The following is a 21,776-nucleotide window of genomic DNA, read 5'->3' on the forward strand; positions in this document are numbered from 1 at the left end:
AAAGATTCTGCTCGCTGCTCCCTAAACCTGTTGATAGCTTCATGATTCGCAGGTTCTAAAGGTTGTCCATACCCACCGCTGCTGCTCTCATCCTTGTTACTACTGTAACGATAACTACTGTACCCATTTTCTTGGTTTAGATATTCAATCTTTTCTTCTTGCTGTACTTCTTGTTTTGCAGGTTCCTTAGATTTTTTCTCTGGATACCAAGAGAAACATTAGGCTTAGCTCAACTTACACCAACAAATAAGTATATTTTTGACGTAACAATTAATCAGCGCATGTACGATCACAAAGTAATAAAAATAAAAATATAGTAATTCTAAAAATAATTCGATCAATAAAAAGATTCAAGATTTATTAGACTTACTTCTACCCCACATGATTGCTGTTTATATGGATCTCTCTAGCACCTCCTTCGGTTTTTCTCTTCTTCTTTGTTTTTGTGTGTGTGATACTGATCGGAACAGGGATGTGTGTGTGTATATATAGGGGGAGTGATTACTAACTTTAGATCGAGTATTTTATGGAAACTATAATTTTTTTTACTATAAATGTAGCTTAGATGAATTTTAAGAAGTACTTCCCTTATTACAAAAACATAAATAACTTGCTCACTTTAAGGATTTCCTAAACTATTTTGATATAATCTTTTATTACTAATTCACGTACAAATTTCCTTAAATATATGGGTGTCGTCTAGTTTTAGAAGTTAAAACCCCTGACCCGTGACTGAAAAGTTGATAATCTATGCGATGGTCATATTTTCGGAAGTCTAGCTAATGAAATTACTATTGCTAGAAAACTTCAGTCAATGGACAAGTCAAACCTTGAGAAACTCTCATTCAAACCCCCATGGCTTTTACCCCCACCGTGCCTTCCTGCTGGGAGAAGAACTGCACAAAGGAGAAGAATTGATGAAAAATCATACGTCAAGTAGTAATGACTTACTAGGATTGCTACTGCAACCTAATAATACAGAAAACAGTAATAAATTGACAACTGAAGAAGTTATAGAGGGGTGCAAGGTGTTCCAGATAGCTAGAGGGGAGTAACATTTACCGAAATTGGCAAGAGAAAGCTAGAGAAAAAGTTGAGCGAAGATTTGTGGGGGAAATGTCCTTGATTCCAGTGCAATAAATCGTCTGAAAACTGCTAGTACTCTTTATGGCAACCTTATTTGTTCAGTTTCTACATTCAAATGATATTCAGCATTAATCATGGCATTCGCTGCTCAGTTCATTTTTGCAGATGGAAATGATATGGTATGAGACCCTGAAGGTGTTTAACTTGCCTGACCAAGTAAGACAAAAAACTGGCATTACACATTCTTAGCACACGGTAAAAGACGTCAGTCCTGCAGTGATCCCACAAATTTGAGGAAAATATGATGAAAGGATTCAAAAAAAAAATTGATACTAAGAAACCGCACTACACAATAAGTTGCCAATTGGCACACTATCTCAGATGTTTACACATATATATGGCTTTCAAGAGCTACTACAGTTCAAGAGATTGTTTGCCCGTTCCTAATTTTTTGACAATATAGATGACTAGCTTGTATAAAACTTTCACAAAAAAAAGGGCTTCCATATATGTACTACTTAGCCTTACGATCTAAAGAGGACAGTACTAAATCATCCGGCAGACTAGTCACTGACAGACTTCATCCAGCTAAAGAGACCTCCCTGTAAGCAAGAAGAGCATGAAATACCGTAAGAAAAGGTTAAGCAGTATGAGAGAAGCAATTAGAAGCACAACCGGCACAATATTGTTTTTCTACATCATACACATTGCTTGATCATATATTCCAGTTCCTGAAGTGACTTGGGTCTAGAAGACCATAATCAACGATTCACGAGAACTGTACCCTGCCAGTACTGGACTTTCCTTTAAGTCATTTTTTAGCCTCTATCTCTATCTCCCTAACAGTGTTACTTCTAGACCCACACTAGCAGGTGCCTGAATCCAGAACCATTAATAGCAAAATCCCGGACTTATCATTATATTAAACTTCAAAGGCTGTGACATATTTCCAGTTAAGAAACATCTCGGATGCTTAGACTATCACTAAACCATATATTAAAGGAACCACCTAGCCCATAACTCCTGAGAAATGAGAATAGTTTTAGAGTTTTTAACTCCACTGTGTTGATGGTTGGTGGTTATCTAATCAACATTTAGCAGTTCAATTTCCCGATCCAGTTGATTTTATGATAAACCAGCTCCTTGCTAAGCAGGGAAAGAGAGAAGCAAAAACTTAACGGTTAAATTGGTAACAAACATAATGGTCTCTAACCTGAATGCAGCTTCAAGCTCTTTGTTTTCAGGATCCAACTTCAAACAATCTAAAAAGGCATCTGCTGCATCGTCAAGCCTCTGTGGCAATAATTATTGCAGCAACGATTATAGAAAAAGCCAAAAAGGCCTTCCAATAGAATAAAAGTTAACTGACAAAGAAAAATAACGGAATACATACATTCAATAGTTTGAGTGCTACTCCTTTCCTATAATGAGCCTTTGGCCAGTCTGGCCTTGCCAGCACACATTGAGTAGCATCTTTTAAGGCAGAGTTTCCCTTATTCAAATAGACAAAGCACAAACTCCTGTTGGATAGTACAGCAGCATCACTAGGATCCGTTTTGAGGGCCTGTAAAACAAGTCACTTAAGCAATCAACACATCATTAGGAAAAGAGAAAAACAGAACAGCTTGAATGAACAAACCAAGAACCCAGAGATGTTTAAATCAATTTCCCCATTAGACAATTCAGAAAAATAATATGAAAATTTATATACGGGTGGTTCCTCATAGTAACTCGACTAGAGAGAGAACATGTGCCTTTCTCTGCTGTGATACTATCTAACAACTTTAAAACATTAAACTAACAGCTGAGATGTATAGTTAAGTTCCATATGAGAGTAAGTGTAGGTGGCCATGATTTGAAAGGAATTGAGAAGCCGCTGTTTCAAGATTGACCATGGATTTTGAGAAATAAAACACATGATGAAACTGCATATATCTGTAGTGCGGGAAAGAACAATGAAGGCTGGTACCTTATTTCATTCCCAGATCACAATTTGACAGATACGTACACAACTAGCGTAAACTTATATTCCCTCCAATTGCCGGAAATTCAAATTGGTCCACATATGAATCAATGAGTCGGAACGCATATGCATTCGTGTTTTAAACTTCATTCGCTAGCTATCAATTAAAATAAAACTCATTTACACCCTCAGCTAAAGAAAAGTTACCTCAGTGTACCAATCTACAGCCAGCGAGTACTCCTTTCTCCGGAATGCACTCGTGCCCCTTGATTTTGAGTCAAGAAAAAAAATCTCGTTGTCTTCACGAAACATCTGTCAATAGTGAAGATTTATTACAATATGTTTACTTTTCTATTAGATTTACATTCATGAGCTCTATTGCATGAAAGTGAGAAATTCCTGAATGCCAACAAAAACCAAATGTATGAAATACGAATTAAGGAGCTATTAAGTTGATTTACATTTTGGTCTCCAAATTTTACGTCACTATATAAAATCTCACCTTTTTGAACTTTTCAGAATTTACATGCTCCATCACTCCATCAACGCTCCAGTCCACATAAAATGGAATAGGAGATGTCACGGCAAAAAGAATCTCAACACCTTGACGATTACCAGCACGAGCTGCTACTTCTACTGGCTTTAGTCCATACTGTAACACGAAATAGTTGATTTTCATAAGCCAGATAAACATAGGACATAAAATAACCTCATAATATACGATATATCACTTCTTATCATATAAGGAGAAGAGAATACCATTTAAACAAAGTCAAAAAAACCAGCTGCGTCTTTCTATCCCAAAGATGCAGTGGACAACACTATCCCTTTGATCGCCCTAATGTGGCCCATGGAGCTTTATAAAGTTAAGCAAAATGCTCCTTAAGCATTGCCTGTTACAGTAAGTCAGGTCTGGTAAATGAAGATAGACCCAACATACATATAACTCACAGTATTCGTAACATTTGGATCTGCACCAGCTTCAACCAGTAGCTTGATGATTGGTGTTGTCCCCACTTCAGCAGCATATGACAGAGCTTCCATTCCATCTGGTCCACCATTTGGATCAGCACCTGCCTATACAGATGAAAAACGATGTACACGAACAAGTTATACAGAGAATACATACACACCAAAAACAAGTACAACGATAAACAATCCACCACTGGTATACACTTCCTTAAGAGCCAAGCAAAAGATATGGAACCAAGAGCAAGATGGAAAGTTCTCTCATACATTAGAAACTAGGGAAAATACATATAGATTGATTAGTGTTAACAGAACAGTACTAACTCACAAACTATGGGTTCGGATCACCCAAACTAGTCTAAATCTAAGCAAATGTAATAAAGTCCAACAAGAATGTAAAGGAAATTTTCAACCTTGAGTAAAGTCTCCACGCATTGCCAAGATTTGGATAAATGGATGCCTGAAGTGGAGTAGCTGCCTCACCGACGAGCCAATTGGGCTGCAAAGACAATATAGAAGGTAGACTTAGTGACCCCCTTGCTTTGAGGGGGGAAAATGAAGAAGAATAGAAACTGTACAGGTGAAAAAACGATTCCTTATTATTCTGTGCAACAGATGAGAAGGTGTCTTGTACACTAAAGGTAATCAGGCCGCAATCTAACAAATCATCTGAATGGAAGAAACTTAATGAAGTAACATTAGGAAGAAACAAAACCCAACAACGATAAGAAGGTACTTTTTTGGTTACGTCGAGTGAACAACTCATACTTCAAATTCATTTTCTTATTTAAATTCTAACAGTCACAGATGGCTTTCGCTTAAGATAATTCTGATTAAGAAAGCAAAATAAACATGTCATGATTAAGCAGCTAGCATCGTATCAGGATAAGATTCAGGTTATCACTTAAAGACTATTTGAGTATCTACGGTGCAAAAATTAAGGCACAGCTGTTCAGGAAGAAAAATAAAATGCTACTCACATTGGCATTGTGATCCAGAAGAAGTTTAACTGTATCGTGTCTGCCAACAGCGCAAGCATGTAGCAGGGGTGAGCCAAAACCATTTGACACATCTATGTTGACACCTTTTGAAAGTAACAAGGTTATGATACCATGATGTCCTGCAACACAAAAAAGTTGGGGATTCATTTAGACTACTCTGAGATGTCCGAGTAACACATACGATCTACCAGATCAATTGTGTATTACAATCTACCTTCCGCAGCGGCATGATGCAAAGGATTCATAGGAACCATATCTGTACCATTCGGTATTTCAGGATTGGAACCCATTTTCAGAGGATATCGAATCATATCTGTACCATTTAGTATTTCAGGATCGATACCCACTTTCAGAAGATATGGAAACATAGCTGTACCATTTGGTATTTCAGGATTGGCACCCATTTTCAAAAGATATGTTACAGTGCTCAAACGTCCTTGTATAGCTGCACACCACAAGGGAGTTTTGCCTGTAAAATACACACCAGAAAATACAATTAGACATTCATTCGTATTTACTGATATCCAAAAATAACCCCCCTCACCTCAATCAGTACTAAGGCTTCAGAAGTTATAATGCGGTTATACACTCACACTGCCTTTTCTTACTGTTGAAGCAAGTACATTAACCGACTAAGCAATATGCTCATTAAAGACCTACCGTTCAATCTAAAAACACCCATCTCATTTCAATTACTACTTACAGGATAATATAGAAGAAAAGAGCAACAACAGCAAGAGAACACTAGAAACCAAGCTAATGTGGTATTGATTTTTAGAAAATACATATCATGACTAATACAACAACAGAATCAAGAAATAGAAAACGAAAATTGATTTTACTTAAAAGTATAGTTGGGCCACCATCACCATCCCACCAGAAACAACCAACACAATCAACCACCACAAACACCAACACCTCACGAAGAACAATACAAATAGTAGGGCCGCCACCATCACCCAAATCAACACACCTACGATTCTCCTAGTACTAATATAAACTGTTTGAAACCCCAATAAAGAATTAAATCACTAAAAACCATCAAATTTAAATAAAAAATACACCCAATTACTTATACCTGAATTATCTGTGACATCGATATCAAGCTTTCATATCTTCAATCAAGTACTTAACAACATCTAATCTCCCTCCTGCAGCAGCTAAATGAAGTGCACCTCTACCACCTTCATTCCGGATATTCCCAAGTATTATTGGTAATCCAACTCCCAGTTCATGGTCTAGTTCTGATGCACATTCTAAACCAAAAAAATAAAAAATAAAAAAATAAAAAAATCAAAGATCATCATCACCAAAACTACAAGAAAACACAGGAAATTCATATAAAAATAATCGAGAAAATGTTAGTTGGGGGTTTACTTACTTTTGAGTTGTTCGAATTTTCCTTCATCAGCAGCTTTGAGGACTGACGCTGTAAAGAAGAAGAGGAAACAGAGGAATTAGTCGAAAATCTTAAAGAGAAGAATCTGTGAAGCAGAACTAGGGTTTGGAGACGAACTTTTTCGTAAGGATTGTGGATAGAGATTTAGTTGGAGGTTTACTTACTTTTGAGTTGGTCGAGTTTCTCTTCAGCAGCAGCTTTGAGGACTGACCCTGTCAAAAAGAAGAAGAAACGGAGGAATTAGTCGAAAATCTTAAAGAAGAGGATTCTGTGAAGCAGAACTAGGGTTTGGAGACGAACCTTTTCTGGGAGGATGCGCCATTGTCAGAGAAGAAGGAATTAGGGAGAGAGAGAGAACGAGCAGAAATGGGGAAAGGAGAGGAGTGGGTTTGATAAAAGGCGCGCCAAGGATTTGACACTAGTGACTATTTTTTTTTACTCCGTCAATAAAATCGAATAAAAAAGTGAAATTGTACAGGGTCAGGTTAATTTAGTGCTAAGCCAAAAGGCCGCACGCAAAAACAACCTAAAAACGATAGTAAACCTCTCCAGGCCATTCAACAGATTGAATAAAACCTGGCCTACCCTCATAAAACTCATAATGATCCTCAGCCAACAAACATGCCTGTTTGGCCGAGACATCTGCTGAAAAATTAGCCTCTCTGAAGCTATGAACATAGCTAATATTGTTGTAAAAAGACTTCGCTATTCGCCATCTCTGCATTAGTTGCCACGGTAACTCTCCTTTTTGAAGAGAAAATATGCAACTCATCGAGTCTGATCTGATACACAAGTTCTTCACATTCCATCTTTGAGCCACAACAGCACCGTAGATAACCGCACAAACTTCAGCATAGTAGTTAGTCTGCCAACCCAGGCCAACGCATAAAACACCCAAGACTGACGAGTTGGAATCACGGAAAACAACACCAGAACCAGCTTGGCCCGGGTTGCCAAGTGAAGCAACATCACAACAGATCATAAGTTCACCAGGATTTGGAGGCGACCAAGTAACTTCAATTGGATCAGAGTGATCGCAAGACCTGTGCTTCACTCGAAAGAAATTAACAATACGCAAATCATCCAAAGTATTATGCATATGGCCCTTCATTCTAATAGAGTTATCACGAATTACCTGATGAACTCTACCTTTAAATTCCATCCAACGAACCCGCATGTTCTCAAAATAAGCTTTGTTACGCAACTTCCATAACTCCGTGACTATTGCCAGATTAGCAACAAGCCAAAGGTCTTTTATCATTCTACTTCGTCCCTTTGCCACCTTGTAAGATGCCACGAGATCCTCATTTGGTTGAAGCTTAAAAATAGCCGCTGCCCACTTCCAAATCCTCTTAGCAAGTTTGCAATGCCAAGTGATATGGCTAACATCCTCGCAATCTTCCTTGCATAAACGACACATAGAAGGCATCTCCCTACCTGTCTTCTTCATAACATTATCATCGGAAGCACAACATTGTTTATGAAATAACTTCCAGTATTGAACACTCAAAGTAGGATGCACAACACTTCTAGAGAAAAGAGCTGCAGTTGGCGACACTTCAATAGGCCCACGGATGGCAGCCTTGGCAGACTTGACAGAGAAAGCACCCTTACTGTCCAAGTCCCAAATCTTATAATCATCTCCACCACCAATAAGAGGCAAATTATCAACATCAATATTGCAACGTATCATCAAATCTTTAATCTTTGGAGGAATAACCCAAGAGCCATCAACAATAATATCACTAACTTTGGCCTTAAAATCATTAGGCCCTTTTGTTGTAATGCCAAGGCGGCTTGCAATTGAAAAATCAGCACACCAATTATCAAAGAATAAGGAAGTATTAGCACTGTTACCTATAATTGAGCGTGTATGTCGTTGCACAAAGTTATGAACCAATCTGATTCCTGGAAAAACCGAAGAACCCAACTTATAATCAATCAAGTTGCCACTAACCTTGAAATATTTTGCCTTCAAGAATCTGGCCCAAGTCTTATTAGAGTCACGAATCGAGACCCACAACTTCATAAGCATGGCCTTATTAACATCATTCAACTTCTTCAGCCCAAGCCCACCTTCACGCCTAGAACGGCATAAATCATCATAAAGGACCGTGAAATGTTTGCGCTTCTCAGCATCACCAGACCACAAAAAATTGCGGATGGCCCTCTCCACCGTCTTGATGGCTGTGCAAGGCCATTTATACACAGCCATGGAATGAAGCAAATAACTAGAGATTACTGATTTGATCAAAACTAACCGGGATTGAAAAGACAAGAGCTTACCCTTCCAACCAGCCAGCTTATCCATAATCTTTTCCATAACCTGACGAACATGAATATGACGCACAATACCAGGTTTCAATTGGATTCCCAAATACTTATCCGGGAATAACGCCCTTTCCATGCCCATAAAGTTTGCAATAGCAACAGCACGAGAATGTCTATCTCCACCATAATAGAATTTGCTTTTGGCATAACTAACATACTGCCCGGAAGCACGTTGATACATGCCAAGCATCTCTTTCAAATTCCGCAAACTATGAAGATTTCCTTTACAGAAAATAAGAATATCATCCGCAAAGAGTAAATGAGTTGGGGCCACACCTTTCTTACTCACCATGTGGTGCATACTTCTAGCAGCAAACAACTTTGAGAGATTGCGGCTCAAAAAATCTTCAATAAGAACAAAAATCAGAGGGGAAAGAGGATCACCTTGACGAAGACCTCTTGTGATACTGAAAAAACCTTCAGGGCTACCATTAATCATAATAGAAATACGGGCAGAGTTAAGAATACTAAGCAACCACGAACACCAAGCCTCAGAAAAGCCATATTGACGAAAAACTTCAACAACAAACTCCCAACTAACCGTGTCAAAAGCTTGGGCTATATCCAATTTAAGGCCGACATTACCATGCTTCCGTTCAACGCTAATCTCATTGATCAGCTCCGAGGCCAAAGCTATGTTCTCATGAATATTTCTTCCTTTCATGAACGCCACTTGTTCTTCAGAAATCAACTTATTCAACACCGTGCCAAACCTGGTCGCCATAATCTTTGTAATGATTTTGAAGAAGAAGTTGCTTAAACCGATTGTCCTATAGTCCTTAATAGCATCAGACTTATTATTTTTTGGGATTAGAACAATAAAACTAGAGTTAATGCCATTAGGAATTTTCTTCATCGCCCAACAGTTAGCAATAGCATTAAAAATATCTCTAGAAATAATGTTCCAACAGATTCGAAAGAAAGAACCTGTAAATCCATCAGGGCCAGGTGCAGAATCCGCTCCCAGATCAAAAACCGCATCTTTAACTTCCTCCAAGGATGGGATAGCATCCATAAAAGTACTCTCATCTGCTGAGATGCTCTCATGCTCATAATCAAACAAGCTCGGATCGATATTAACAGCTCCACCATTGAACTTTGCACGATAGTGATCAACAATGTAATCTTTTATTTCATCCTGAAAAAACAAAGTAGAGTTAGTAGAAATCTTCAGTTCTGAAATTGTGTTTTGGCTTCTCCTCATTCGAATGGCATTGTGAAAAAAACGAGTGTTTTGATCACCATCCTCCAACCAACTAGTTCTCGATTTGTGCTTGAGCATAGTGGCCAGATCGGAACGCACATCATCAACAGCTTTCCTGGCATCAGCAACCTTCAAAAATTGGATCTCACAACTAACATTATGATCCAAATTATCATTCTCCTTATCAAGATTCAATTCTGCTTGTTTTAAGCGAAACTTAACATCCCCAAACACCGTTCTATTCCAAATATTCAATGCATCCTTCAATCGCTTCAACTTAGACGTAAAAACAAAAGGAGGCGCACCATCCAACCTAACATTCCAATTGTCTTTAACGAAATCCAAAAAAGAAGGATGAGAAAACCACATCTTCTGAATTCTAAAAGGAGCCCTCTTTGGCCTTGGACTATCAAAATCAAAACCCAAAAGAGGGGAATGATCCGAGCAGATCCTAGGCATAGCTTTGCACCTCCAGTTAGCAAACTTATCATGCCAAGCACCATTGATAACTTCCATATCATGCTTAGAAACAATTCTATGAACTCCACTCCGACAATTAGACCAAGTATATTTCTTCCCAATAGCATCCGCTTCCACCAAACCATTGTCAGAGATCCAACTTCGAAACTCATTCATATAAATTTCTTTAATCGGCCTACCACCCTTTTTCTCATCTAGACGCAATACACAATTGAAATCACCTAACACCAGCCACGGAATGGAAATATATCCCAGCCCCAGTTGACGCCAAAGAGATCTCCTAGCTACCGCATCAGACGAAGCATGAACAGCCGTAATAAAATTACCAGAAAAATCCAAAGTGATAGCCTGTTTAGAAGAAGATAAAACAATCGGCCTTGCAAGAGTATTCCTCCAAAAGACCCAAATGTTACCTCTTTGACAATGCACCTCATTAGTGATAACATCTTCACAAAAATCAAGCAAATTAAGCTTCCTAATAAAACGTGTAGTGCAACGAACCTGAGGCTCCGCAATACAAATAACATCAGGATTGTGCAAGCGATAAAGCTCACCCAACTTGGCCCTTGCACCTTCTTTAGCCAAGCCTTGAGCATTCCAATAAAAGACACGCATTAATTAACTCTACTCTTTGAAGGGCTTGCCGAACCCTGTCTAGAAGACCTTCCACCTCGTGTTTGAACTTGACTGACAGCTACCACAGCAACTGGCTTCTTCTTAGGAGCTTTCGATTTTTTCTTCTTGTCATCTAACTCCTTCTTCTCACGATCAGCTAGCTCCTTATCAGCAAGGATCTCTAAATTCCTTGCATCCTCTTCAACTATGTTTGAGGTGTTGGTAGCAACTACATCCTCAATCACTTCATCAGCCTCAATAACCACCTTATCAATGTCTTCGGTCCCAGCTTCAAACCTATTAGAAAGAGTTAAGTTTTCTAAAGATTTAGCTGGTGTAGATCTTCTTGAAGTCTTAGTGGCTTCACTAAAACTAGCTTCCTCATGAGCATCCATAGCAATTGGAGTATTAACCGTAGAATGATGCAAATCCAAAACCTGCTTCCTCAAATTCTCTAGCTTTGTCCTAGCAATATTTTGTTGAATTTTGGCAGCTTCGGCATCAGCCTCACGTTGCCTAGTTGCTTCTTTCATGGCCTCATAATTCCTATAAGCTTCCATCTCTTGCATCTCCAAATCGATATCATCCTCCTTTGTTAAATTATCATGCACCATCTCCTCAAGCGCTGCACCAACACTCCGTAAAACCGATTCCACATCTTCATTGCGGACAGATTCCACACCTTCTTTATGCAGCCCAGGGGTAGCTTCACCACCAGCGTTTGCATCATCTCCGCACTGCTCAGATATGCCACCATCCATAAGCTGCACGGACTGAACAACACTCTTGTTGTGAGCCTCAACAGTTGGAGCTACAGCATCATGCGGCACGGACAAAGCTGTAGCATCGGTAGGCACCTCTAATTCATTATCATCATCTTCTAAAGTAGCACCAGCACTATTGCTATGCTCAGGAAAGATTGTACGTGTTCCAGTTGCCATCTCAAGAACTGATTGCTTCTTCTTCAACGCTATGGGCTCCTCACCATGCTTAGGTTGTTCTTTTTCCAAGAGTAGAGCATCAGACGGCACATTCTTCTTACCTTTAGGAATTCGTTCTTTTTGCCAGAAATTCTTAAGATCATCCATATCAGCTTCAATTGCTTTTTTAATCTCAGGATCAGTTTCAACTTCAGCCTTGTCTTTCAAATCATCATACTTTTTTGTTCTACAATCAGATTTTTTGTGGCCGATAGATTTACAATAGTCGCAAAAGCTTGGCCTGTTAAGGATTTCATATTCTTGAACAAAAATTTCATCATTCTCCTCACCATCAATCAAAATTCTTCCCAAAGGTTGGGAAAAATCTATATCAATCAAAGCTGCAGCAAAGTAACCATATTCATGACGCAAAGTACGCGGATCAACTGAGACCGGCTTACCAAGCCCCCTTGCCATCCTAAAAATCGTCTCTTCATCCCAAAACTCCATTGGCAAAGCCGTGAAACGAACCCAAACTGCAGCTCTGGTAATCTTATCTTTCCCAGGATCAAGCATAGGCGTCCATGGATAAATTTTAAGCTGTTGTATTCCGTTTGAAGATTTAATCTTCCACGGACCATCATAACTTACACGTTTACGATCATCTTCATTGTCTAGCTTAATAACAAAGTAACCCTTCTTCCATGGAATAAATTGGACCGAACCAGATAGCTTCTATTGATTCAATAACTCTCTTTTCACATCTTCAAACTTTAAAGTTTTGAAAAAAACCAAACGACCAACCAAACTAAATATCCACACAGCCTTAATCCTTGCATGAGTCTCGCGTGGGATCTTAATCAAAACATCATTATTAGTTGTGGAACGAATTGGAGGATGGGAAAGAGTTTCAGCATCAATTCGTGACAAAACATGAGTTCTCCTCCTTAATATAGCCGCATAAGATCCTTCCATATTCACGCCCTGATTCCTATCTTCTTGTGGATTCCTAAACGTGCCATGAGTTCCATCTTCAATCTGAGAAGCGCCATGATTGTTGCTCGACGCACCATGATTTCTAATCTCAATCCTAGACGCGTTATGATTGCCGGTCTCCATCAGATTCCTAAACGCGTTAGGATTTGATTCTTCGTGTTGCTTCCCAAGATCGGATGAGTTAGGGTTCATAGCATTAGTGTTTGATGAATTATTCCTAGGGATATAGATACTTTTTGATCTTGATTGATTCCATATCCTTTTGCCAAAAACTGGTGGATTATTGTCTTGATTTTGCGCCATGAAAGCGCAAAATCAAAAGAAAAACTAAAAAACGCAAAGAGAAAAGAGGGGGAGAAAAAACCGGAGCTACACCACGTGAAACCCTAGAGTTTTCGCTTTTTTTATTTGACACTAGTGACTAGACGAAGCAATCTGGCTACTCTAAATAGGTCGCACCCTATTCACACGCCTACGCTCCAGCTATGTCGCCTACAAAAATTCGGGGATTTTAATAAAGTGCCACACTTCCAATTTCATGTTTAAGAAAGTGCCACTGTTTTTTTCAAAATTTATTTAATGCCACACATTTGACTATTCCATCCTGTTTTTTTTTTGAGAAAACGGTTAATTGCCGTTAGTGCATACGTGTCATTAAATTTCCCACATAAAATGACATTCAAGCCCCTGAATCATTTAACTAGGACGAGTTAACAAGTGATTGAGTAGAGAGAGTTAACTTGTGACTCAATACCGAGTTGAATCAAACTGAAATCGGCTGTGAAATCTCATAGTCAACATTGCACCGCCTAATTTGATGTTGCACCATAGTGGTGCTTCACTAAGCCAGTATAGCACCTGCGTTCACTAGCAGATGTATTCTTGTTGTTCAAATTCTTTTGAACTTTGCATGTAGCTTCTGCAACTGCTATCTCTCAGCATTGCAGCCTATTCCTTGCATCACCACCTGCATCACACTATTTCTCTATAAATCCAACGCCATTCTCAGCTCACTGTCACTAACAACACCTTAGTGCAACATCATCATTTACAACTCTGCAAATTCTATTCTTCCACCAATTTCACTTCCTTGTCATCTCGAAAGCAAATCTATACTTATCTGTCATACATAGGCTACAACACATCTCTCCATCATTGCAACACTATGAGCATCAATACATTATTTCTGCAGCAATAACTCAAACATTTCATCTCCAACTTCTCTCAATCGCTGCAACAACATCAGCTGCAATTTGTACCTAAAACCTAGGCATTCATCTATCCCAGTTCTTCTTCATTGTTTACTGAATCTCAACATCTCTCTCAACTACAGACTCAATACAAACTGCAGCTGCAACATCCACTAGGCCAAACAACCTCAAAATCCTAGCACCACCATCTTCTCAATTTCATCTCAAGTACCCATTTCTTTTGACTGCCACAAACAAATCAATTTAAACCACAAATTTCTTCTGTCTTCATCTTAGATTCAATATCATGTATCAAACCCATGTTCTTATATGAGCAACAGAAATTTCATTACAGACCCACATCAATTCTTCATCTCCTGCTCAAACAAATCCAACCAATATTTCTCTCTTCTTCCTAATTCTAAAACCTCCATGGCAATTCAATCTGCAAAAACTCAATCCTTCACAAATTCTCGATCTGAAACTTCACGAATTCTCGATCTGAAACTTCCCAATTCACACAAATCCAACAATCAAACAAATCTATTTCACTTATAAATTTTCTTATAAAAAAATTAAAAATCACAATTAATTTAGCCATTAACAGGAAATCATGAAACCCCTCTTTCTGATTTTACAGCCTTCCAATTAAAACCCCTTATGTAATAAACCTTAACAACATCTTCCCCATTTTTTCCCAAAAAAATCTGATTAAGAATAACTTTACCCCTTTCCCAAACAAATTGAAGTAATCAGTGAAAGAGAAAAAGAAAATGGTGATTCTGGTGGTGGTCGTGACTGTAAGAAGAATAAGGAAAAAAGGAAAAGAGAGGCGAGAAGAGAAGATGAAGTGAGTGTCTCTTAGTTTAGGGTTAGGTTATTATATGTGTGATGAAATAGAGGGCTAGGATTAGAAAATTTTATCAGATCAACGGTTAATAATATAGCCGGTTTATTGGTTCGACTCAACAGGTCGGTCGGTCCTGTGCAGCCATAGATTGTCAGGAAATTGAGAAGGTTAGTTTGGTAATGATGCCACATGTTTTGGACTTTTTCAATGACGGTTGACTAATCAAGTGGGCCTTAACAGAAAACTTAACATGTGTGGCATTTTATAAATTCTGAAAAAAACGGTGGCATTTTATTAAATCGGGAAACCAAAGTGTGGCATTTTATTAAAATTCCCAAAATAATTTTACCTCCTATCACCATAGTGATATTTTTGCATTTTTACATTCAAATCGAAAAGTATCATTTTTCGTGAAACTAGAGATTATTGGTGTTGTCGTTGGTTTCATCATCCAATAACTTTATCACTAAAAATAAATTATTAAATACTGTTAAATAAGCAAATCCATAAACCACACTAAACCACACTTAATCCTCTTCACGCAAGAAAACGATTACCTCTAAATTCAAAATCATTTAAACGAATGAACAAGGTAACTCGGCTCCTAAACCATGGGGCTAAACGACTAGCACATCTTATTTTTGAGCATTGAAAATAAGTACAGGAAATCTAAAAACATGAAGGTTTCTAGCAGGAAAGGCTGTTCCCTGGTGCCACACCTAGTTGTTTGCAGTAAGTAATCCTAGCTTGAACTTGTCCAGGGTTTCCACGGTTGCATTCCAGGGCGCCGTTGATTACGCGAGTCGTCTCACCAAACCCTTTATTCTGAGTTATATAAGTATGGATAGGAGTATTAACCATCCAAAACCAAAACGCTGTCTTAAACGAGATGACAACATTACTAGACACAGTTTCTGGAGCCTTTTAAGCCATCGAAGTTTACCGGCTGGGCCGTAGTTGTAATTCCATGATATTTGTATCGGTCCTCGACCATGATATGCTTTACCAGGAACACATGGATACTGGCTGTTTCCGGCATCGCAATAGTTTCTTGATGCTCCGTCAATTTTTTCTTTGTAACAAAAATCCAAAAATGAAAAATGCGGGTACAAAACAAGAAAGATGTTAATGGGTTTTGCCATTTTGGTTAGAAAACTTACGCCCGGTTTCATGTGTAACATGAGCAAAGAAAGTAGCAATTTCACGTTTAATGTCATCCGGACTCCTCCTAGTTGTACCAAAACCAGGGTACGATTTAGCAGCTTCGAGAAAAGCATCACGTGTATAGAAATTCTTCCCTGCAGGGCACCATGAACCAGCTTGATCGATTATACTGCTAAAGAAAGCTGGTGTTACTATACCGCCAAGAGAGGTGCCAGGACTACTTGGGGTGGTACTAACAGGAGTGGGAGGACTACTGGGGGTCGTACTAACAGGAGTGTCAGTACAAAGACCAGATTGGCACCCTTTGCCGCAGTAGGCAGCACTAGTACGGCAACACTCATTTGGTTTACACTTACAAGGCCCTGTGGGTGTGACAACAGGAGGAGGAGCAGTACAAGGACCAGATTGGCACCCTTTACCGCAGTAAGCATCACGGGTACCGCAGTAGCCATACTTGCTGTAACACTCATTTGGTAATTTACACTTACAACGACCTGCTTGGCACCCTTTACCGCAGTAGTCATCACTAGTACCGCAGTAGCCATACTTGCTGCAACACTCATTTGGTGCACAGCCACACTTTTTCCCCACAATGGGCTGTGCCAAAATACCCACAAGAATTCCCACAACTTAAATAAGTTTTACGAGGTTAAGAGATACCATTTTTATAGTCTGTGGACTAAGAAAGCTTAAGAGTAGTAAATGGTGTGAGTATGAGAAAACTTAAGGTTACATTCACAGGTCTTTATAGCTCTAATTTCATGAATTTTTTTATTTATTTTTTTGTTTCAAGTTTGTGTTCCGCTAACATGCAAGTAAACGCGCATTATATGTGTCAATTAAATCTGGATTCGTTTTATAATATATTAAGGTTCATTTACATATTTATAGTATTTAGAAGCATCTTTGTTGGAGAAACAGCTGCCAGTGCACCGTCACCACTACCTTGACCCAAGTCATTAATTAGCCAGGCTTCAAGTGGGCACACCCACTAATTAGTTTTGGCAATATTGCCATTGAGACACAACGTGTACCCACTTTGTTTAGTCCGAAAATGGATCATTTATCCAAATATTTTAAAACATGGTTTAATATGGACGAGTAAAAAAAATTTATGGGTGAAATGGACACCAATAAAATAGCAAGAATGAAACTGGTTAAAAAATAGCAAGGATGAAACTGGATGCATCCTGATGTAAATTAAAAATAAGAAAAAGTATTTAAAAATGGATAGGATGAAATTATTTACATCCTGGCTATTTTTACATTTTTGTCCATTTAAACAGTATCAAAATCTAAATGTCCTTTTCACCCAGAAATTGTTAATTTTGGTCTTTTTTAACCAATTTTGTGTTGTCTAGTTTTAATTGAACAAGTTGATTTATTATATTAAACTATTAAACTTTGAAATGTGTCACAACAATTATATCAAAGTTCTATCCTTATATTCTATGCTTATTTTGCAGGATCTTTACTAGGATCATTTCCTCGTCAACTTTTTTTTTTTCTGAACAAAGGAACCATATATTACACATCAAGTAAATTTACATCACAAGTAAGGCGAGGAATTAACAAGTGAGGTGGATAAGTCCACCATTCCCCACATAAGTGAAACCTGCGAGCAGCTTTAGCAAGTGCATCAGCAGTTTTATTACAGCTTATATAAACAAAAACACAAGACCAACTAGAGTTAATATTACATTTGTTTACACATTGCCTAAGCAAAGGCATACTCTTCCGGGGAGGAAGAGGAGATTGTTTCTGTAGATAAGAACTGATATTAAGATTATCAGTTTCAAAGATAACTCTAGAACAACCATAGGAATTGGCCAACTGCATAGCTTCAAATATAGCTCAAGATTCTGCCTGATTCACATTCTGAGCTCTTTTCAAACATCATTTTCCCATCACATAGAGTCCTGCATGATTCCTTGTTATAATTCCAATACCATCAAGGAGAGAAACTTTATTAAAAGAAGCATCAATGTTTATTTTTAAATGTCCTGGTGGAGGAGGTTTCCAAGGCAGGTTAAGCACACAAATAGACCTATTAATGCTCATAGAGTTAACAGATGGGTTACCAAGGTGATGAAATGCAATGTATGAGTTAACATGATGAATGACAGTGTTACGATTAAGATTAGTACTACTGAAAATGACCCTACATCTAAGTTTCCAAATATGATGAATGATGCAGAGTGTAACATGGATTTGATCAGCAGTGTTGAAAATATTAATGTACGAGTCCTTAGACTGCCACGTTTGAATCCAGGAAAGAACAGTTGAATGCTGCACTATTGAAGTATAATGTTGAGGAAAAAAATATCTCCAAATGGCTTGAGCAAACGGAAAGTGCAGAAATAGATGATCCACATCTTCAGGCTGTTGAGTATTACACAGAACAGAGAGTTGATTTTCAGAATTATCATGTTTAAAAATTCTTACTTTCACCGGAATTGCATTATGAAGAGTCTTCCACATGAAGATCTGAAATTTATAAGGAACTTTGAACTTCCAAAATCTTAACCAGAATTGAGGAGATAAGTTTAAAGTAGTGTTTGGTGGAAGATGTTGTTCACAAAGTAGCTTATAAGTGGAAGGGGTGGTGAATAAGCCAGTAGTTGTATAAGGACAAATAAGTTTATCTGGCTGATCAAGTTACAGAGGTATAATAAGGATCGAATTCACCTGATTAGGAGTAAACAGTTGTCGTAGTAGAGAAACATTCCATTGAGCAGAATCAGAATCAATTAATTGAGACACCCACTGATAGTTACTTAGATGAAGATCATCCCAGTCTTGTAATGGTGTTGTCATGGAGGGTATCCAATTAGATGTCCAGATATTTACTTGAGTTCCATTCCCTACTTGCCACTTTGCATATTCCAAAAAGTCTTTAGGTTCCCAATTTTTTTCTCTTTCTTCGTTCTAGTGCGATAAGGTCAAGCGAAAAGTCAACTAAGTCAACCAAAGAAAAATTCCTTCAAACTTGATTTCGTCTGATTCAATTCTGTTTAATCTTACCTTGTTGTTGTTATATTAGTCTAGATCCTCTGTTAAATTGTATGTATTGGCTTTTATTTTTGTTTAATTTCCCCTCTTTTTTAGCCCTAATTTTCAAATTTGCTTTTTCTTTCTTTACTGTTTCTTTTACTTTAATGATTCTGTTTGTCTCTCTTTAATGGAAGTACATCTTCAGTAATTCTCTTTTGGCTATGCATCAGTGTTTCAGTTGTGTCCCACTACATCATTCGAATTTTACTTAGTTGGTTTCTCAACAGTTGGCGTTTTACAGGTTGGATTCAGTGCTTTGCAGTGGTGCATCGATTTCTCCTGATACTCATCAAGATTACTATTAGTTGGATATATCATATTGGATATATCTTATTACTTGGGTATCCGTATCTGGTTGCTTCTCAAGATAAGTTTTCTTTTCATAACATCTATTCTTGCAACACTTTTCAAACCTATATTCATATTCAACAAGCCTATATTTATAACTCTATGACACCTCTTACTGAATTTGTTTATGAATTTTCCAATTGCCAGACTTTCTTTCATACCCTTTTCTCATTTGCAATTTTTTTCACGCTCTTACTAATGGATAGACCTCATCTAAGTCATATTACTAGGCAAATGGAAGAAACCTCTTTAACTGATGAGCCAATTCGTCGAAGTGTTATATCTCACTCTGATTCTGCAATCTTGACTGGAATCATGGATTAGAGATTCAGTTTGGTTGGAAAACTTTATGCACCAGGCATAATGATTTGGCAGGATGCTGAAAGAGCTGCAAGAACTATCTGCCCTCATCTTCGCAGAAATAACCAATGGTATGTAATTGTTAGATCCCTAAACCCCAATATCTTTAGTATCAAATTTTACAATTCTTATGATAAGAATCTATATTATTTGTAGGTGCTTGGAATTTAGATGGTTATCTGATTGCGATTAAAGATCATAATCTAACTATAGATCATCACAATCTAGATTTTACCATCTCTCTTTACTGGATTGAGTTTAAGAATATGCTGCCAGAATTTTCTTATCCTGAAATACTTAGGATATTGGGAAACATTGTTGGTGAAACCAGACTAGTCGAACCAGATGGTATTAATCCTCCTACTTCTAACAAGTGCAGAGCTTTAGTAATGATAGATGTTAGAGCTCCTCTAATCTCTAGCATCTATGCTTCAAGTGCAGCTGGAATTACTAGGTGGGTGGGATATTTTTATGACAAGTAACCTTACCGTTTATGTCAAGAGTGCAAAGTAGCTGATCATTCAGATGCTGACTGTGACTTGATGAAAGCTCGAAGGTTACAAATGGAAGAGACTGTTAGGAATTTCGGGTTTGCAGAATCCATTATTCCTGAGACTAGAAATCCACAAGATGAAGCTGAGTTGTTCCTTCAGCATGGTTCGATTCGTCTTTCAAGACTCAGACAACCTGATCAGATACAACAAAGACCTCTAGATGGTATGTATATCTCATATTTCACTTCCACTGATAACGAAGCTTCTTCCTCTTCTTCGTCGGTTCTTCAAGGTGAATCCTATACCTGTTTTCCAACTGCTATGGATGTTATTTGTGGAAAGAAAAAGAGAATTCCCCAATGCCCAACTTTAGTTGTTGTATCTGATTCTCCATCTGCTAGTATGATTCAAGATCCTATCGAAAACCAGGACTCTAATGTTGAACCTAATGTTTGGGACATAGCTGTTGCGGCTTATCAGTCTCGGGATAACACTGATACTTGGACTCAGGTTACTTCTTTTTCTCTCACTCTCACTTTTCGTTCTTTGGTTTCATCTTTTGATTTTCCTTTTGTTTTGTTTTGTTTTTTCAATGTGAAGTTTTTCTCTTGGAATTGTCAGGGTTTTAATAATCCTCATTCTAGAGACTACTTTAGGTTTTGCTTGACGCAATATGATCCTGATATTTTCTTTCTATCGGAAACCAAATCTTAAACTATAAGATGAGACTGTACCTCACTCATACTCATTACCTCAATTATTGGTTTGCACCTTCTTTAGGATTATCCGGTGGAATTGCTATTGCTTGGAAAAAATGGCATTGATATGGAACTGATGCATACTACCTCTGACACTATACATGTTATTGTTCATACTCATGATAATCGTCCTGATATCTTACTTACGTGTATGTATGGTGCTCACAAAGTTGCTGAAAACAATTATCAATAGAAATATCTCATGGAAATGCATAATGAAGTAGATCTTCCTTGGGTTATTTGGGTGATTTAAATTTTACGATGCATGACTCTGAAACTCATAGTATTCATCCATCTCATCCTCATCATGCTATTCATGTTATAAATTTGGTTCATCAGATGGGTCTCTTTGGTTTAGGTTATACGGGTTATGATACTACTTGGTCTAATCATCGGTTTGGTGATGATCATGTTTCAGTTAGTCTTGACAGAGCATTAGTTAACAACCTTTGGGTTACTCACTATACTCAAGATCATTTAGAACACCTAGTTCCCATTGCTTCTGATCATAGTCCAATATTATTGCATACTTTACCACATCAAAGGAAACATTCTCCATTCAAACTTTACAGATGTTGGTTTCGACTTGTCTCA

The 21,776-nt window shown here is 38.0% G+C and overlaps 2 protein-coding genes and 1 pseudogene across 3 annotated transcripts; all 3 read right to left on the reverse strand.

The window, feature by feature from the left end:
- Window positions 1–1,437: 1,437 nt before the first annotated feature.
- LOC113353665 (STI1-like protein) lies at window positions 1,438–6,769 on the reverse strand. Of its 2 annotated transcripts, XM_026597197.1 has the most exons (13): window positions 6,719–6,769; window positions 6,583–6,630; window positions 6,401–6,448; window positions 6,098–6,275; window positions 5,234–5,488; window positions 4,999–5,138; window positions 4,432–4,517; window positions 3,809–4,126; window positions 3,552–3,701; window positions 3,257–3,361; window positions 2,480–2,650; window positions 2,300–2,379; window positions 1,438–1,688 (listed from the first exon to the last, which is right to left on the reverse strand). In XM_026597197.1, the coding sequence occupies exons 8-13, from the start codon at window positions 3,809–3,811 to the stop codon at window positions 1,667–1,669; spliced, it is 531 nt and encodes a 176-aa protein (XP_026452982.1). In that variant the 5' UTR covers window positions 3,812–4,126; window positions 4,432–4,517; window positions 4,999–5,138; window positions 5,234–5,488; window positions 6,098–6,275; window positions 6,401–6,448; window positions 6,583–6,630; window positions 6,719–6,769; the 3' UTR covers window positions 1,438–1,666. The 2 variants fall into 2 exon arrangements, with proteins under 2 accessions (XP_026452982.1, XP_026452981.1); XM_026597196.1 differs by lacking the exons at window positions 1,438–1,688; window positions 2,300–2,379; window positions 2,480–2,650; window positions 3,257–3,361; window positions 3,552–3,701 and having other exon boundaries at window positions 3,815–4,126.
- Window positions 6,770–15,691: 8,922 nt separating this feature from the next.
- LOC113351548 lies at window positions 15,692–18,007 on the reverse strand (annotated as a pseudogene).
- Window positions 18,008–18,064: 57 nt separating this feature from the next.
- On the reverse strand, window positions 18,065–18,985 carry LOC113351549. The gene is made up of 2 exons (XM_026595511.1): window positions 18,857–18,985; window positions 18,065–18,655 (listed from the first exon to the last, which is right to left on the reverse strand). The coding sequence occupies exons 1-2, from the start codon at window positions 18,983–18,985 to the stop codon at window positions 18,065–18,067; spliced, it is 720 nt and encodes a 239-aa protein (XP_026451296.1).
- Window positions 18,986–21,776: the final 2,791 nt, after the last annotated feature.

The sequence above is a fragment of the Papaver somniferum genome, chromosome 2 (genome assembly GCF_003573695.1).
Source record: "Papaver somniferum cultivar HN1 chromosome 2, ASM357369v1, whole genome shotgun sequence".
Taxonomy (NCBI): domain Eukaryota; kingdom Viridiplantae; phylum Streptophyta; class Magnoliopsida; order Ranunculales; family Papaveraceae; genus Papaver; species Papaver somniferum.

Excerpts from the sequence above, each read along its gene's own strand:
- LOC113353665 (XM_026597196.1), bottom strand. The coding sequence starts at position 5,423 with ATGGGTGCCAATCCTGAAATACCAAATGGTACAGCTATGTTTCCATAT. Across the intron at positions 5,139-5,233 it reads GCATCATGCCGCTGCGGAAG|GACATCATGGTATCATAACC; the intron begins GTAGATTGTAAT and ends TTTGTGTTGCAG. Across the intron at positions 4,127-4,431 it reads GCGTGGAGACTTTACTCAAG|GCAGGTGCTGATCCAAATGG; the intron begins GTTGAAAATTTC and ends TCATCTGTATAG.
- LOC113351549 (XM_026595511.1), bottom strand. The coding sequence starts at position 18,985 with ATGACAACACCATTACAAGACTGGGATGATCTTCATCTAAGTAACTAT. Across the intron at positions 18,656-18,856 it reads AACTGTTTACTCCTAATCAG|ATCTTCATGTGGAAGACTCT; the intron begins GTGAATTCGATC and ends TATAAATTTCAG.